Source organism: Antennarius striatus, chromosome 1, assembly GCF_040054535.1.
Source record: "Antennarius striatus isolate MH-2024 chromosome 1, ASM4005453v1, whole genome shotgun sequence".
NCBI lineage: Eukaryota > Metazoa > Chordata > Actinopteri > Lophiiformes > Antennariidae > Antennarius > Antennarius striatus.
In genome coordinates, this window is record NC_090776.1 from 23,450,382 (window position 1) to 23,469,355 (window position 18,974).

Below are 18,974 nucleotides of genomic sequence, written 5' to 3' on the forward strand. Positions count from 1 at the left end.
CTTCTCTGACTGCACATCACTGTAATAAACGATACATGTACAAAGAAAAAATATAGATAGATAGATAGATAGATAGATAGATAGATAGATAGATAGATAGATAGATAGATAGATAGATAGATAGATAGATAGATAGATAGATAGATTATAAAAAATCTATTACATTTTACTGAATCCTCATCAATACTTCAGCTGAGAAGAACTTAAAAGAAAGAGCCAGCACCTGATTGTGTTCTCAGCCCTGCAGGGGCAGTATTTGTCACAGATGAGTCCGTACAGGCCTGCAGGACAGAACCGGTCCTGGCAGCTGGGGCCCTTAAAACCCTCGTTGCACAGGCAGGCCCCATTGATGTGGTAACACTTAGCCCCATTCTGACAGTCACACTTGTGGGCACACTGGGGCCCATAGGTACCAACTGGGCATTCATCCTGGCATCTGGGTAGACATTAAAACAGTGATGGAACAGAAATGGTGATGAGAGGTATGAAGCATTTTGTTTCTGTGTCAGCAGAATTACACAAGATAGATTTCCATGAAACTTCGTGGAGGTGGTTCATGGGTCAGGCAGACTAGTAAGACTGTGCTCTCTTGGTGCTGCTGTGCTCCACTGAGCCATTCTACTCCGTGCCATATATTGATATGCTTTGTTTACATGTTTGGTGATTTTGATCTTTTTTATTTTCAAACCACTTTTAAGCCTTGTTTCAAAATGACACGTTGCACTGACTTTGTCAAGGTGCTAAATTATGTCAGTGCTGTGTTGCCATGGGGCTTGGAAAAAATGGGTCAACAATTTTTTGTTGACCTATTTTTGTTTTAATACATTCATTTCATAAACCTAGATATTTATCAAAATATATCCATCTTAGTTTGCATGTGTGTGTGTGTGTGTGTGTGGGTGTGTGTGTGTGTGTGTGTGTGTGTGTGTGGGTGTGTGTGTGCGGCCAGAGGACTGTGGATTTGAGAAAATGATCTGTAAACTTCTCTCTTTCACACTGTGCAAACTACATTTATTTGGACATAGCTTAAAAAATTATTTTCATTTTGACTGAGACTGCTTGCACAAATCGAAAATAAAAAAAATATAAATTGAACATTGCTTACAAAAAGTACAAATTATATTAAAATATATAGCATTTTAAATAAATTAACTAAAATTTGTTTTCTTTCCTTCAGTACTTAAAATAGCCTGGCAATGTGTAAAAGAAAAAGCAATAAACTGAGGGAGCTGCATGCACTTAATTCATTTGAACACTGTCCACTGAAGAGCAGGTTAAGTCTTTAAAAATTAAATGTTGAACAGCTTCTCCGTTTCCAATTTAATGTGCTGCAGAACACTCATAAAAATGAAAATGAAAACTGGTCTGCTACATGTTAATCAATAATTCAACATAAATTCAGATAATTATTAGTCAATGGTGGAAAATTGATAAATAAGAAACGTTCCTGTGAAATTCTATGAAATAGTAATGGTGACTTTTAGCAGAATAAGAGCGTCCTTCACATGTGAACCACAATTCCTCCTTATGATCAGATGGTGGGTGAATCCCTGAATAACAGCAAAGGGCTTCAGATAAAATGATTACTTAATTGTGACTCATTTTAAATAAAGCACTAAGTAGTAAAACTTTATGTTCCCAACTTTATGTTCTGACTGAAATCAGTTTGTGTGTAGTTCCAGAGTAAGCATTTAGAGCACATGTGTCAAACTCAAGGCCCGGGGACAAAATGTGGCCCGCCACATCATTTTATGTGGACCGTGAGAGCATAAAAGGTCAGAGTGTCTAAACATAAATAGGTCAAATAGGTGCTTAGGGCAAAACTACATTTCCCACAATGCAGTAATTAAGCCCATTTTAACCTTGACAAAAACATTTTGAACAAAGTCAATGTCCTAAATTGTGTTTGATTTTATGTTGGATAGTTTGATACTTGATTGATGGAGTTTTATGGGTTTCATAATCTGATAAATTAAAATGATTTGTTATAACAGAGAAACAAATACACATTTTTTTCCTGTGCAACTATAATGTTTGTAACTTGAATAAGTAAGAAATTCAGAGTTATATAACATTAAGGAGTAGTTACGTTTATTTTGCATTACATTGAGTTACATTTAATTACATTTATTAGTTACATCTGGCCCTTTAAGGACAGCCATTATGGTGAAAATGACTTTGACACCCTTGATCTGCAGGTCTATTAGTAAAACTATAAATACAGCGATGAACAATATGAGGAAGTTAAAGTATGCAAACATTATATTGTAATTAATTTGTCTTTATTTAATTTTATATTTTATATGTGGCTCTGTTATATGTTATTTTAAGCATTGTCAGTACTTTTTAAATTTAAAAGATGAATGAATTTTTACTTAAGATGCTTGTCTACGTATAAAGGTTCAAGCTAAAGATGGGTGAATTTCTACTTTTGGTTGTTCAAATTGTCTTCACAGAGCACATGTGCTTTCACATCACGTGCACTCACAGAATTACAAGGTCAACAGGATACACATTAACCCAAGAAACTGACGGGTTTTTGTAGTGAGATCCAGTTAACAGGCAGGAAATTATTTCAGCTAAGATAAAGCCTAACTTAGGCTGACATCTCTGTATCATTCTCAACACGTCCGCAGATGAAACCATTAAGAAATAGACAAATCACTCAATTAAAAAGCTTCGGTGAGGACTTCTGTTTTGTGTCACGTTTAAATCATGCCAACTTCCTCAAGACTCTTATCTCTGCTAATTCCATTAGAACGTGGACAGGGTGGAGGAGAACTCAATATAGGAATTATTCCATGTAGGCTAATTTACCTGTCTGGGGCATGAATGAATGGAGGTAATTTGGCTCAATTGGTAGAAGGATGGAGAGGGAGTGAGACAAAGATGGACTGAGTGGAAGGAAGGGAGAGACAGAGCTGACCGGAGGGAGATTGAGGCTGGAGAAAAGTCTTTTTAAACTAATGCACAGCGTGACAGGTGACGGAGGATATAAAAGAGACAACAATCAAATTACACTTTCTTAAAATTTCCATCATCTGAAGATGTTAAAAGAAGGAAAAGGGTGGACATAAAAATTCATGAGCTTTAGTGCAGCATGTGGAAGAATGTTAAAATTTAATTCCCGACATAAAGATGTACTGTAAACAGTCAACATATGTGAAAATATCTGTCTGTCTGTCTGTCTGTCTATCAAAAATGAATCTGTTATAATCTCTGATGAAGGAGATGCATTTTGCAGATGTTTTTGATGTTTTGTTCTGTCTATGTTTTTGTTACTAATTCAATTAAAATTAAAATTTAATGAAAAACAAATATTTGTTTTTTTGTTTTATGTAATAGAATTGTAAATGAAGTGTTGCCTTGAGTGTATTTTCTATGTGTGACTAATAACACACATCCACATACTTTGTGATGAAGACCAATATGCATCAAATCGAAGGTAAACATTTGCGAGATCCACTGGAAGGCATCTCTGTCCCAGTCACAGAATCGGTTACCGACGTGACAGAAAATACTTTGAATAAGCAATCTGACTGACATTGTTCTATTGTCTCATTGTTCTATTTTGCATTGTTTTGTAACTACTGAGTTCCTTTAGAGCAATAAAATCTAAACATGGGGCTGAGAGTTCTGTTGCATAAAAGTCTCGCGTCCACAGCAGGGAACTAGTTGTTTACGACTTATGGCTTGTTAGTGGGCAGTCTGGGAGAAGAATAAGTCATGATGTGCATCATGTTTGAGTGAAAAAGAAAACTCAATTTCCAGTTGCAGTTTGAGTTTGTAACTTCTAGTTTGTGCATTCTTTAGTGAAACGCTGGTGTGAGACATTTCGTTAAACATTCACATTAAAAAAAAATCAAGATTCACCTGGCGAATGGATAGCAACACAATAGATATTTAGGAGTGAAATAATTTACAAATTTAATCTATTTTTGATTTTGCAAAAATATTTTGTTTGGTCATCAGAGGCTTCATGATTTGCATGGCAGTATTGTATATTTGTAATAGAATGGGGCAGAAATGGCAAGAACCATACAGAGACATTGCTTAACTTCTTCGACATTTATATGTCAGATGATGCAGAATGAACCAGACTTCACTCAGATCACAACCCTGACAGCAGCTCCTCACTGTACCCAAAGCCTGAGTGCCAAAACGGTTTTACTCATGAAAACTCACCCATTTCATTAGAATCACCTGACCTAGTTTGATACAGGTTGATACTAATACAAATACTGATATTTATAAAGAAAACATTTGTCAAGTTTGAAACCAAACTGAATCTGGTGGATTTTTTTTAGGCCATACTCAACCTCTGCAAATTTGTTAATTTTTGAGTAAACCTGCCAACAAAAAGACAAAAACAACCAGCTTCAACAAAGGGAATTAAACCAATCTGAAGGACATTGTTTAATTTTAGTGGTTGATACAACACATACATTTTCTATTATGGCAATAATTATGTTAATGACTGGACTAAAAGGGTTACAATTTCTGTGAATAAGGGCAAAGTTATCACACATTTGATGAAATAGACCTATATAGAAGCCCTTGAGGCCAGGATAAGTCCTTAAAATATTTTCATTGATTAGATGGAGAGAAAAAGACAGAAATTTGGAATACATAATATTTATTAGAATAAAAACTAATAACTATAATGACTATACTCTAAGATGACTCTATATGCGTTTGGACCAATAACCATTTAATTCAATAAATATCAAGCTGCTTCCCTCAGCAGGTCCAGTAAAGCTTCACAAGGTCTCATTGGTTTTGTTAAATACCTTTCTCCAATGTATCCGGCGGTGCACTGGCACTGACCGCTGATGTGGTCGCACAAGCCTCCGTTACGACATGTGCACTCCTGAGAACAGTTAATGCCAAATGATCCAAATTGACATGGCTGAGCGCAAACCGGACCCTGATGAAAGAAAATGATATTTAGTGTTTAGATGTTTCAGTCATAAAAATGCTTCTCAGTGGTATGAAGTTAAATTATTTTTTTTGTGATGATTATAAATGTGATTTGGGAAACTTTTCTGGTTCACAAAACCCCCCAAACAAAATAAGATTTTATTTGCTGAGCTTTCTAAAACATGAAGACTGGTGAATTTCCTTGCAGGTCGTACCACCCAGCCAGCAAGGCAGGAGCATTCTCCCGTAACATGATGGCAAGTTCCTCCATTCTGACAGGGACAGCGCTGTTCACACAGGGAACCATGTTTACCTGGAGGACAAGGTTCTTCACAGCTGCAAGAAAAAACAAGAAGCAAGAGTTTCAGTTCAAATTCACTACATCTAACCATGGATGAATCCTAGAGGAGGCAAAGAATAGGCATGAACTATAACTGACAAGTTATACAATAATCAGTTGAAACAAATGCAAACGCAAACTTAAATTCACAGTACCACTTAACTTCATGTAAATTACACATCAAATAGAGTTTATGCTAGAGGAATGTAAGGTTTTTTTAAACCATTTTAATTTTTCCGTGTTTCTACCTCAAAATTTAAGCAACTCTTACTTTACCAAAAATCCATTCATTCATAAATTCAATTAAAATCATGTAAAAATGTTGAATTATCTATCTAGTTATCTTACTGTCAAACAGATATGTAAATAAACAGGCGATCACCATCACCTCCTACACCTGGCTAAGAAGTAACATATCTTCACCTTCACTACTTTATTTTTGGAAATCCACACATTTCTCAAAAATAACAAAATAAGAAAAACTTTTTTTTAGTTTTCTGACAGCTACTCACAACACTCCAGTGTATCCGGGCGCACAGAGGCACTCGCCCGTCTGATGTTGGCAGGTGGCGCCATTGAGGCACTGGCACTCCAGTAAGCAATCCTTCCCGTAGAGGCCGGGGTTGCAGGGCTCCTCGCAGCGCCACCCCTGGAAGCCATCGGTGCAAACACAGGCTCCAGTGATCGGGTTACATTTGGCTCCGTTCCGACATTGACATCGGTTCGTGCAGTGGGGCCCCCAGAAGTCACTCTCACAGCCTGGACAGGGCAGGACGGATCAGTCAGATTTAAAACTACAATCATCACTGATGCCTCGTGATTCATACACATCTGAAAACGAAGTCATAGTTTAAGAGTTACTGCTCAACAAAGAAAGGAGGAAGGTGAGGGTAGATGTGAAGACGACGAAACATTAAATACTTCTTAATTTATTGATTATAAATTTAAATTTAAAAAAAAGTATTATAAACTGCTGAAAGTAAAAAAAAAAGGATGTTTATCAAATGACTTGATTCAACATCCAGGCAAAAATAAGCATTTATTTTACATTGGATACATATTGTTCATTTTTCCAATTTAAAAGATTTTTGTTTCTCATAATGAACACAGTGCTAATTAACATGCAAATTGAATCATATCAATAATGATTACAGATTGCTGCATGGTATTAAATAAAATAATGTTATTCACACTAAAATGGAGACTAAATTCCAGCAGAACTGTAATCCTGTTTTTGCTGGACGTCAGAGAAATCATGATAAGAAGAAGAGAGTAGCATTGTTTAGAAAAGATGTGAACGTGGGTTGCATTAAGAGTACAATCCAGGTACACAGGCATAATTTATTGTTATTTGATTAGTGTCTTGTTATCTTGACGTCTGTGTCTATAAAACTCTCTAAAAATTTAAAAATTATTGTAGATTTTGGTCATTTGTACACTGGAATATTCTGGTTCTGAACAGCTGCAGATCAACAGATTAGACAACTCAGTCCAGCGCAGAGACATGCCAAGTAATTATGCACTGCATCCCATGTCCTAATGAACAAGCAAACATTTAGCATTTCTCTGGCAGTTTCACCTACGCTGAGGCACCTTGAACATCTTCCTGAGGGGATCAGATTTGATAAGTCTGAATGCCGTTGAGCTGAAATGACGGAAGAGGTGACAGGCTGAAAAGTTCGGATGTGTGGGAAACTTTAATCACCGTGCAGCATGCTGATGTTTACCAGGCCAGCTGGTCTGAGATCTCTTCATCCCCATACCGAGTGATACTTCAGGGCAAAGAAGCCAAGTAAATTTTATTTAAACAACATTTTAAAAACTATATATGTACTGTATATATTCTTTATTTCCTTTTCACACATCCCTTTTGTCTGGGCACAGCTGCAGAAATTTTTTTTATATTTCGATTTCTCATATCTGTCAGTTGAATTACTTATTTTAAGCAAATTAAATTCTATTCAAAACAGCGATTAGTGAAAACAACCAGGTATCTTTATTTTTGACCATTGCCAAAGAAGTTATGATTTAATTGCTTTTTTTTGGTTTGTTTTTCATTTGGCTCTTTGAACCGGAAAGAGGGGAGGCAGATCCGGACCAAGGAGCTGAGCTAGTATTACCGCATTGGCCCGAAAATAAGACCACCCTGATTATAAGACGACCCCGTCTTTTTCAAGACTCAAGTTAGAAAAAAAGACTTTTTGAACACCAAATTTAATTTTTATACAGAAAATAATTACAGTACATCTGAAACAAATGATTACAAAAATATATTCAATATATTCGATCACATTGCAATTGTTTGAAGACTCTGCCTCATTTATCACCATCGTACGGCAGCGTATTTCGTGATAAGATGTTAACCCTGGGTTAAAGTGCATGCGCCGCGTTAGGCGATTTCTCCGTCTCTGTTCAACACCACGGGGTTTGAGAAACTTTAACAAATGCCTCACTGTATGTTGGGTGACAACATATCCAGCTTGGATGCAGTTGAGATGATGGAGCTTGTATCCATGCAGCCGGCCGTGTCCCTCCAGCTTATCAATGAGGAACGACGCCTACTTAAGAGGGTCCGACTCGTTTGTCCTCCGGTATAGCCCCATGTCTTTCAAATTTCTTCTTAGGGTACGCATGCTTATATAAATCTCATCCACGGAGCCCAATAACTGCAAAATCTCACCATGTCTCAAGCCAAGAAGGAAATATAATTTAATGGCATCATGTAAAGGAGCCATGATTTACAGATGGCCAGCAGACAGTAAATAAAACCACTTTTCTTTTCATGTTCACGTTATAACGTGAAAAAGTCGTATCACGAAATAACGTGATACATATCACGAAATGTGATACGTATCACGAAATAACGTGATACTTGTCATGAAATGACGTGATACGGATGACGAAATAATGTGATACGTATCACGAAATAGCGTGATACTATCACGAAATAGCGTGATACTATCACGAAATAACGTGATACTATCACAAAATAACGTGATACTTTCATGTTATAACGTGAAAAAGTCCTCCCGGTTTTTATTTTCTTGGTCTGGCAGCTCTACGCTGCCGTACCATCATCTTGAAGTTTGCATCATAACTTCTCCTCAGCTGCCGGTTAACCTGGCCGATCTTCGACCCACTTTTCTCCAGATTGTCGCTACGTTTCTCTATTTTCTGTTATCTCTCGTCTCATTTTCTTTTCTTTCTTACCGCTATTTTTTATTTTTCTTCTCCGTGCTTTGTGACAGGGGTTCGCTTTGACCTGGGGTGTTAAGTTCAGCATTCGCTTTAAAGATATCTGGCGCCATCTAGCGTTGTGAATGGGTATAATGTCTAGACCCCAAATGTAAGACGACCCCCACTTTTTCAGTCTTATTTCAATACAAAAAACACGGGCCAATACGGCATTTGTTTTTCTGATCTTTTTTAATTGTACAATTTATATCACATCATAAAGCACCTTGGTGGCGTCTCAGGGTGTCACCTCACAGCAAGAAGACTCAGAGTTTGATTCCTTCCTGTGAGGAGTTTGTATGTTTTCCCCGTGTCTGCGTGGGTTCTTTCTGGCTTCTCCTGCTTCCTCACGCTGCCAAAAAGAGTCGGATGCTCTAAATTGTTTGCTTTTCATTAACAACTTGTTCAAGCCTATTTGATAAATTAATTTTACAATTAATTTCCTATACATAACAGGATGATTGCTGGCAATAATTTTAGATCACTCGCATGTTGTCAAATTCATAATTTTTTAAAAATTTTTTTTACTTGGCTTTTCTGAAAAGTTCAGACTGCCGCTGACTTAGCTTTTTCTGTAGTTTAACTTCATCTAGTGTGATGTAATCGTACCTTGCAGGGGAACACTTTCAGTAACCTCCCTAATATTTAACTGTATTATGGAACAGCTATAAACAATTCTATCTCCTGGAATTGCTGTACAAACTAGTTGATTTGAAGCACAATCGAGGCAGGATGCACTTGACTGCAACTAATTCTTTGGAATACATTTCCACTCAGATATCAGTCCACATTCATCCTGACTTGACATGATAACAGTTCAGAACAAAATACCACAAACATCAGCGATGACACTCAGTGTGATGGATGCAGTTTCCTTCTCTACAGTGCTCTCCTCAGGCTGAAACAGTAGAATATTCAGCATTTAATATTTTAATTCTCCCTGTCACTGCATCAACAATGCTGAATCAATTTTTTGTGTTGTGTTCTAATGGACTCATATTAAAGTTTTCTCAGCCTTTTCCCTTCCTTTACATACACTAATGAATGGATTCAACAGATTCTTAGGGTCTCAATTCAGAAAATATATCACAGGTTTATACCAGCAAATCAATTCATTGCTGGTATAAATCAGAACCTGAAGACTTTAAATGAAAACGAGTACAAAAAACAGAACATCTTATTGTGCATTACATCATCTCAGATAACATTAATCAAAGCACTACTATCTTTTTGATATATTCTCATGGGTTGAAGTGCACTCCCCAGAAGGGAACTAATGTGCCAGGAGCTCTAAAAGAATGGTCTTGAGTTGGAAGCAAAAGTCTTGGATGTTCAAACAAGCTTGAGAGATGGGCAAAACTGTCCAGACTTCTCTGCCCTCATGTGGGTGGTAGTTTTACAGATATTTTAGTGTTAAATGTTTCATAAGTACCCTGGTGGACGGACAGAACATATATCAGGCTCTCCGTCTTCCATTCCTTCTCTAATTTAATCTCTTCCCTTCCCCGTCTCAGTTACTCCTACCGTCTCTCCCCCTTTCTACCCCCCCTTTCTCCCTCAAAGAGGGGACTTCTCTTTATTTCTCTTAACTAGTGAGCTAGCACAGCCGAATCCTTTATCCTCTCACAGCCTCAATTATTCAGCAGCAAAGAGTCCAAATCAAGTGACTAATGACTTTGATCAAGAGTAGCTCGCTGGCACTACACAGAACTTTCTGCACTAAATTAAGAGCTGTGTGATATACTTTGGCAAGGGAAGGAACATTTCTAGGTTTGTCTAGTCAGTCTTGGCCAGTAGTAAAATCTGAGATGCTGAAGAGGTTTGGCTCTTTTCTCCCTCGTGTCTATATGACAAACATCTGGATTACAACTAAATTCTTAACCTTTTTATTTCTGTCTCATTTTCTTGACTACAGAATGTTCCAGCTCATCATCCAAAGCTAAAAAGACTCTTGTTGCATGAATTAACGGGCCGCAAAGAACTAAAAGAGGAAAAAAACAAAACCAAAGAATACGGAAAAAACAAGATTTTTTTTTAGTCTGCATTGGCTTAGTGTCCTGCTAAGGTTTTGTCAACAACAACAGTACTAGTTGTCAGACAGAGTAACGGGCAAGTAAAGTCTTAGAATAGGCTTAATAATACAGGTAGGGGTGAGGTACCGGGTGATCAGTCCAACAAACCAAACGACAGACGAACAGGCAGAGTCCAAAAACCAGACTAGGTCATACACAGGAAGGCAATCCAAAACCAAGCAGACAAATCCAAAGGAGGGTCGACGTAAGGCAGGGTCCGGGAAACAGGCTGGGTCAATAACAGGAATCAGAACAACAGGCAGGAATCAAAGGCTGGAGAGTCGGGGCGAACACTGAGAGCAGAAGGCTGAGTTGGCTTTTGAAGGGTGGCGACAGATTGGGGAGTGGCTGCAGGTGTGTGGAGGAAAGCAGGTAAAGGGAATGAACTGAGTGTAGATGAGGCAGGATCTGAGGCCTGTACCATAAAGCTGGATTACAGCTTAGCGAGAGAACTTCAGGCTTAACCCTGGCTTTTCGGTACCATAAAGGTGGCTGACTTTCTATCGGGCTACGTTGTCCCGGTAACCTATGCTGAACCCATAACCTGCTCCGGAGCAGGATAAGTTCGGGATAAGAGCTCAGCAGGTATAACAGCCCCACTTACTGACCAATCAGAGCTCAGGGGGTTTAACAGCCCCACCTACTTACCAATCAGTTCTCTTGGAAAACGGGCTGTCCGTTTTACGAGAACCCGGTGGATCTTGGTGCACAGCTTGTGCGAAGAGCGCTCAGGCACGAGATAATATTTAGAGATCGCTGTAATCCGTTGGAATTGCCTGAACAATCACTGTACGAAAGGTACAGGTTTTTGGGAGAGGGGTTACATTACATCTGTCAGCTGCTGGAGCCTTACAACAGTAATGTACGTAACGCACCGCAACCAAGCGCTGACAGTCCCGCACACAGTGTTCATTGCACTGAGGTTTTTAGTCACAGTTAATATATTTCTTAGTGATGTTCGTAATTATTATGATCTCCTTAAATCCCTTGTTGGATGGGTTACAAGCAAGTCACAGATAAAATGCCATTAATCAATTATTTGTTGAAGTAAATCATGGATTGATTCATTCATTCATTCATAGGTACTTTTATGTATTCTGTTGGCGATGCCGAAAACCTCGGGAAGAACACAGTATGTAGAGCTATTCATAAAGTCGCGGGGGCTACAATCACTTGCCATAACGAAAAATGTCGTACGTACATACATTTATGGAACACACAAATGTTACTGTAGTCAGATATACAGGTGCAGTCATAGTGGGGAAGTAATATTATAATGGCACTAAGTTCTGCATTGACACAGTCGGAAATTTTTTGCCAGTGATCCTTGCGCCGTTTGCAACTGTGTTGCTTTTTGCCTGGATTATTGATTTGTATTGCTCGTATTTATGGAGGTTTATGGATGTAATGAAAGAGGACATGAAGGTAGTTGGTGTGAGAGAAGAGGATGCAAAGGACAGGGCTAGATGGAGGCAATTGATTCACTGTGGCGACCCCTGGAGGGAAAAGCCGAAAGGAAAAGAAGAAGATTGCTCGTATTTATTAATTATTATTGTTTGCTCCTCCCTTGTGAAATATGCGGCTCAGGCCGGTTTGTTGCATGTTTGTGATTGGTCGCATGCAGCAACCTCCGCCCTTTTTATGTGAGCGCACACAGATCTAGAGTGGACAAGCCTGAATTGAATTAGTGAGTTGATAGCCGGCTTTATAGTACCGAAAATCCGGAGTGCGGATGTCTCGGTAAGTGAAGCCAGATAAGTAAGAGGAAGCCTGGCTAGGTTCATCAAGCTTTATGGTACAGGCCTATGATGTTGCCATTTCTTCTTCCTTTTTTTGGAAAAGGCTACATAAACACTACTATGGTGTTTTGCTGCCCTCTGCTGTTTTGGCAGTTCCTTATAATTTTTATGTTTGTTTCCCATTACGTGTATTTATCCAGGTTTCATCTGGGTATCCAAGTGTGTCGAGTAAATAACAGTTTGTCCTGGTGCTTTTCAAACAGCTTTCTGTGAAATAATTCCGTTGCAACAACTGAAAATACATGTTATTACAAAGTGGTGTAAACGTTTCCATACAAGATTTCAGGAGAGATGCTTTCAAATAGTCATTTAACTTTGAGTGGATGTCTAAGTTTTCTTTCTCCAGTGATAAGCTCTGAACGAAATTCATATTTGAAGTAGATACAGATCGTGATTACGCTTTCTATTGTACCACTGTATGAGATTGTATTAAAGAGGTCTACAATGTACTTAAGGTGACACCTATGCATGGTTGATTGATGTCTTCATAATTTGTCTGCTGCACCCACTTTAAATGCTCCTGTCTCATCTTTCCAGCAAACCACTGAGCAAACCTAATGGGTTTGAACAAAACATTTCAATGTGCGTAACTGGACTACAATCATCTAAAGGAACAGCTCATAGGTTATTATCAACTCAGCATCACTCTGATCCAAATCCAGGTAAAGTTTATTGGAACACAAAGTATTTCTGGGGTATCATATAAAAATACTGTTGCAGCATTTTGCTTAACAAGCAAGGGCATGGGGGACCTATTTTAAACAACATAAAAACAAAATACGACAGGACTTCATATAGTTGGTAAAGATCAAGCCAAGTCTCTACATGCCCCAAAAATGTAATCATTTGAAATCGTTGTAGTTGTAGCTTTTATCGGCTGCATCATTACTGCACCTTGAACATCTTGTCTGAGGAAGGCACACAAGCTCTAACGTAAGTTTTTCTGCTACAAGACGAGACCGGTGGAAACTTATGATCATATACCAGTTTATCTATAACCTGAAAGTTGAACGGCACCCATCAGAGAAAACTACAATGTCAAATGGGTCTGCTTTTCATCTTCCAGGAGAGTATTACCTTTTGCACAGAGGGTGAATGGTTGTTGATGTTGTTTGTCAGGCTCATATGTATGTATTCAAATGTAGAAAATGTGGATATACATCTTTTAAAATAAACGTGGGACCTCATGGACACCTGGATCACACCAAAAAAGCTGTTTAGAATCATTTCACTTTTGTTTTTTATTGCTTTAGTAAAGTTTTGTTTAGATGTGACACATGTTGACTAAAAATATTGTTGATTTTGAATCATCATGACAGAATATAGAAAAGGACTACATTCTCATTGTTGGGTGAGTGTTTTTTAATTGTGCACATTTGATTTCCTGATGATCCATCACAGCATTCTGTTTCACCATTACAGAGTTCCAAACATACAGTATATACATATATGTCAGTACTCAAGTTAATGTTGGCTAAATGCCTGCTGTCAGGTTTCCCTGCTGTGGAGACCTTTTAAAGCTTCTTGTACAACCATGAATCGACTATTTCTACCAGTTAGACAAAGAAAACCTCTACAGTATCAAATTGATATTGAAAACATTTCTCTCCACTTCTGACATCTGCCTGATTAGATGACTTCTGTTCACCAGTCAATATGGTCATAGGGTGGGCCACAAAATTACAGTGATTAACCAAGTGGGGAACCAGACAGCAAAAGTCTGCATTCAAAAGTGTCCAATCACAAGTAGAAAAAAGCCTACTTGGATCATGATGTGCTGGTGTTGTATGCCTCTTGACTGAACTTTATTTTCCAGCTGATTGACTCGAATCAAATTGGTGGACAAGTAAAAACACAGGACTTTGTGGATAACATACAGACATTTCTGTGGTTATTTGCTTATTTGGAGGAATCAGAGTTAATCACTTGTCTCTATACGCTTAAAAAGGAATACAGATATCAGAAAGAAATATGCAGCAGTAACACTGGACTGGCCATTTTACAAAAGATCTAATGCCAATCAGGTTCTGACTTTGTCTCATCAGCCTCTCCATGATGATAAAATACTCTTTCTATAATGAGATGTATCTGTCCCAGTGAGACGGTGATGGACGAGCAGCCTGATCAGACAGGAACTAGGGGAATACTCTGCCAATAGGCCAGGAAAAGACATAATGCTGAGTGGCCGGAAACACCGCGGCACTTTGACTGCCAACTGTTGATCTATGGAGCACAAACTACACCCATCTGTCTCAGTTCTACCCTGCCGATCACGGACTCTGAGCTACACTGTATTTTTATTTGAGTTTATTGGTGTCAACATGGACAAATTAGAGGCATGCAGTGGGAGATGGTCTGGAACACACAGGAGGGTCAATAGATGCCGACATATGGCTGAGAGTCAGACATGGAGGAAGCTGTGGAAGCAGTGGCAGAAACCAGAAAGCTATACACTATACATTTAAAGAAATTTAGATTTTTGTGATCAAAATTGTTTTTAATGCTATAATACAAAATTTAATTTCTGCTGATAACTCATGAACTACTGATACATTATTCATAAGTTCTTGTCTGGTTTTACAATGTTGAAGAAAGGAGAAAAATGAGGCAGAGTCCTCATGCCTTCTTGAACGTACTTAGGAATTAAATCTCCTCCTTGAACTGAGGTTCAACCTATCAGACAATTTGTTTTGAAATATCTAGCAGATAAACATACAAATAAATAGATAGGTGTGATAATATGCTCTGGTCTTATGAAGTTCAGACAAAAAAAAAACTTATATTGTCAAATGGATCCCATGCATCTGTGAAATAAATCTAGATGGAAAAAGACAAAGGCCATCCATTGTGGAAAAGCCTATTTGTATTCTATTTCAAAACCTGGATTGTGATAGATATTGCCAAAAGGACTACTTTATTATTTTACAAAGCATTATCTAATGCAATGACACAACAATGCTGCTTTAGTGACAATGGTTGAGGTATAGTCTCCTGACAATCAATCAGGACACAAGTGTTTAGACAAACATGTGAAATGTGTTACCCTCCAATGTAAAACAGAGAAGTTCATTCATAGCAGCAGACCAATAAAAAGCTGCATGATCTCTGAGCGAGTACAACTAAATAGCTTGTCGCAGTGATGAATAAATGATTTCACCCTGTCAAGATGCCGAGGATCGATTACGCTGTCAGCCAATGAACGCCTTCTCAGCTACACTCTGTGTCTGGTTGGGCAAAAGCCAATGACCTATCCAAACAGTCCACAAACACACACACACACCCACACCCACACACACACACACACACACACACACACACCCAGGGGACGCAGATCTGTTTGATACTTGTTTGTCATTACATTGACAACAGCGACAGGGTCATTATAATCTATTATTAAATATTATTCTCTTTTATTTGTTCCAAACAAATTTTTATTGTCGCTTCCACAAACACAAGGACCATAACCTCTTATGCAGAGGAAAGACAATTTGTCTCTATCGTAAGACTACACTTACAGACCAGTCACCATATGAGTAGAAATATAACAGTAACATTCTTTATTGTCGTGAGCAGGACTCAAAACAGTAGATTAAAGTTAACATACTATTTATATACAGTAATTTACTGACAAATTATTGATTAGATGTTAACTGCATTGTAAATTTACAAGAATTGAATAAAATTGTGTGTACTTATTTTTAATAATATACTATAATAACTTAGTAATAATTAGTAAAACAGTAAGATACTGTAAATAATACAGTACTTTATGGGTGGATCTACTGCCAATGAATTAATATGAAATGTTAAGATAATTTTCCTTCTCTAACCAAGCTACTCTCATCTGTTTCCTCATCTGTCTCCATCAGGGATAATTATGTATTGCATCATCAGCTATTTGGTCAGAACATTTTGTGCTTAAAACAAGTGTTGCCGTGGCATGGGTGCAGTGGTTGAGGCTTTCTACCTCACAGTAAGAGGTCATGGGATTGATGCCACTTTACAGCTATGGATTTTCTTCTTATTAACTAGACTGTTGATTATGTAAAACCTGGTGGACAGAACATTTTTTCATCAATGTTTGTTTGACTATGAGTAGGATTACACAAAAACTTGTAGGTATTTATTTAGTTTAAAAAAAACATTTTTCCAGACATGCCAATATAATAGACTTCACACCCTTCATCACATTTACAACATCAACAACAACATCCGAAAAAAAGGGCTGTGAAATTCCCGTCCCCCAGGATCAACAAACATCTCTCTCATTACAATATTTATTTATTTTTTGGACATGTTAATATAACAGAATAACAGTATAATTTTCTATAAGAAGTAGGTAGGATGTTGCCAAGTGTCCTCTAGATTTCAGTGTAGATGTAGATTTTTGCAGGCCAACAATACTCTGTTCATGATTTGCTCAAGGTGTTCATCAGAGATAAGTGGAAAACAGCTGCAACTGCAGTCCTCCATTACAGATTTGCTTAGAAAAGTGAGGTGTGTCACAATGTGATCGAAGACTGAAAAGGTGATCTTGAGGGGAGATAACTGAAACTGAACTGTTTGGGGGCGGATTGCACTCTGAATATTGCTGGCTTTGATGGTATACATTAATTCCAGACTACAGTTAATAGTAGCTTTTATGCTTGTTAATATCTGCAAACGATAAATTTAAGGCACATCTATTCACAAAAAGATGTCTGTTTAAATGAATTTTCCAATGGCTTCTGGAATATATCCATCACAAAGTAGTTCTGCACATTTATATTTCCAACAGCAGCCAGGTATTTCCCAACAATGCACTACTTTATACAAGGCCACACGACTTGCATGAGTAAAACTGTTTTCATGAGCACACTGTCAGTCTCTGTGCAATCCCTTGACAAATGGGTAAACAATACTCTATGAAAGAAGTACTGGGGGGGTGGCGCTTTTTCCTGTGGTAAGCAATTTACCCTCCAAAGAAAGATGAAAGTTGCCAATAACAGTTATTAAAGTAAGATGCTTACCTGTGTATGAAATGTTTTTTTATACTATGGAAGTCATGTCAGTAGATAACTGTGTCAAGCAAGCTGAGTTACTAGGTGACCCATATACTAACACATCAGCTTGTGTTTAATTCAGAGACATTGATTTCCTATTTCTAATTAATAATTGTAATTAGTGGCAGCACAGTTCAGACTGTATGGGGTGTGGGTCGATGAAGGGGAGGCCTGTGATGAAGGACAGTCCAGATGGATGACACAGTTCATGGTTGACAGGCCTGGAATAAAGTGTCAGTTTATTGTGACACATGCTGACTCAGTGACTGCATTTCCATCTGTTTTGTATGTCTATGTGAGAGAGTTTTCACAGATTTTCCTTTTAATGAGGCCATTTTCATGTCAAGATAATAAGACAGGAATGTCAACACTGTATAGTCAATGCTAGAAACAATCATTTCACAACCTCTGGCAAAACATATCAAGCTTGCAGCAATTGCAAGAGTCTTTACTGACTTCTGTGCTCTGCACTTTTAGAACTGTTTTTAACACTAAATAATTGCTGTCATTAGTGGTCGTCAACAACTTTACTGTAGAGTGATGAATGCCGTGTGACAGCCTTTCAATTTATCATTAAATTCTTTTTTTTGTCAGCACATGTTGGACTCAACCAGCTTGCCTTCTTTTGTGGTAATTACATTTTAATGACCCTCCTTTATGCAAACTGGGAGCATAGATTTGAGTGCAGGTCTAATGGCTCTTGGCAGGTGGCTGTCCTCCCACTGACCCGCTGACAAATATGAAGAGGTGAGAGGTGCACATCAGACAGCTGACGACTCCATTTGGCTGTGGTCAGAGATCAAGCATCATCCAAGTCACCCTCCGGCCATAGATGAGGTGTTTTCTGTCTGCATCCATCCAACTGTGTGAAGGCAATCAAGAACTAGAATGGCACTCAGTGGAGTGCATGCCTTCACCAGTCCTACACAGATCTGCTCTTAAAGAGTAGCAGCAAAATAAAGATTAACTACTACCAATTCATGTTTTAGCCCATTAGAGTCAGATTATTGTCTGGCTCAACACGATAACCTCTGTCAAAGAATAGAAAAGGTATCAAATGAACCGATGTAATGGTTAATGTCAACCTACTCTACCGCATAAATTATTATTATCATTATTATTAATAATAATAATGACAATATTATGTTGTAGTTGTTGATGTTATTATCTGTCCTTCCCTTTTCTTGTAAAGGAAACAATCGTAATCGTCTTCTCTGCAGGCACTTATTCCCTTGTGGGTCACGGGTCTGCTGGAGTCCATTTCAGCTGGCTACAGTTGAGAGGCAGGGTACACGCTGGATAAGATACCAGCTTATCGTGGGGCCACACAAAACACACTTTTAAACACAACCGCACACACTCACTCCTACGAACAATTTTGAGTGATCAATTCACCTAAGCTGCATGTTTTTGGATGTGGGAGGAATCCGGAGAGCCTGGAGAGAACCCATACAGACATGGCGAAAACATACAAACTCTGCATGGAAAGGAATCAAACACGGAACCATCTTGCTGTGGGGCAACAGCACTACCCACTGTGCCACCGTGCTGCCCCATAGGAATCAGT

General features: G+C 38.2%; 1 protein-coding gene across 2 annotated transcripts in view; it reads right to left on the bottom strand.

The window, feature by feature from the left end:
- Positions 1 to 18,974, bottom strand: part of LOC137593600 (multiple epidermal growth factor-like domains protein 11) — a 118,736-nt gene that overhangs the window by 34,250 nt on the left and 65,512 nt on the right. For both annotated transcript variants that reach the window (XM_068312481.1, XM_068312472.1), the window contains exons 6-9: positions 5,773 to 6,019; positions 5,136 to 5,256; positions 4,791 to 4,927; positions 224 to 436 (exon numbers count right to left, since the gene is read on the bottom strand). In XM_068312481.1, the coding sequence (XP_068168582.1) occupies positions 224 to 436; positions 4,791 to 4,927; positions 5,136 to 5,256; positions 5,773 to 6,019 (718 nt within the window). The remainder of the gene's footprint in view (positions 1 to 223; positions 437 to 4,790; positions 4,928 to 5,135; positions 5,257 to 5,772; positions 6,020 to 18,974) is intronic.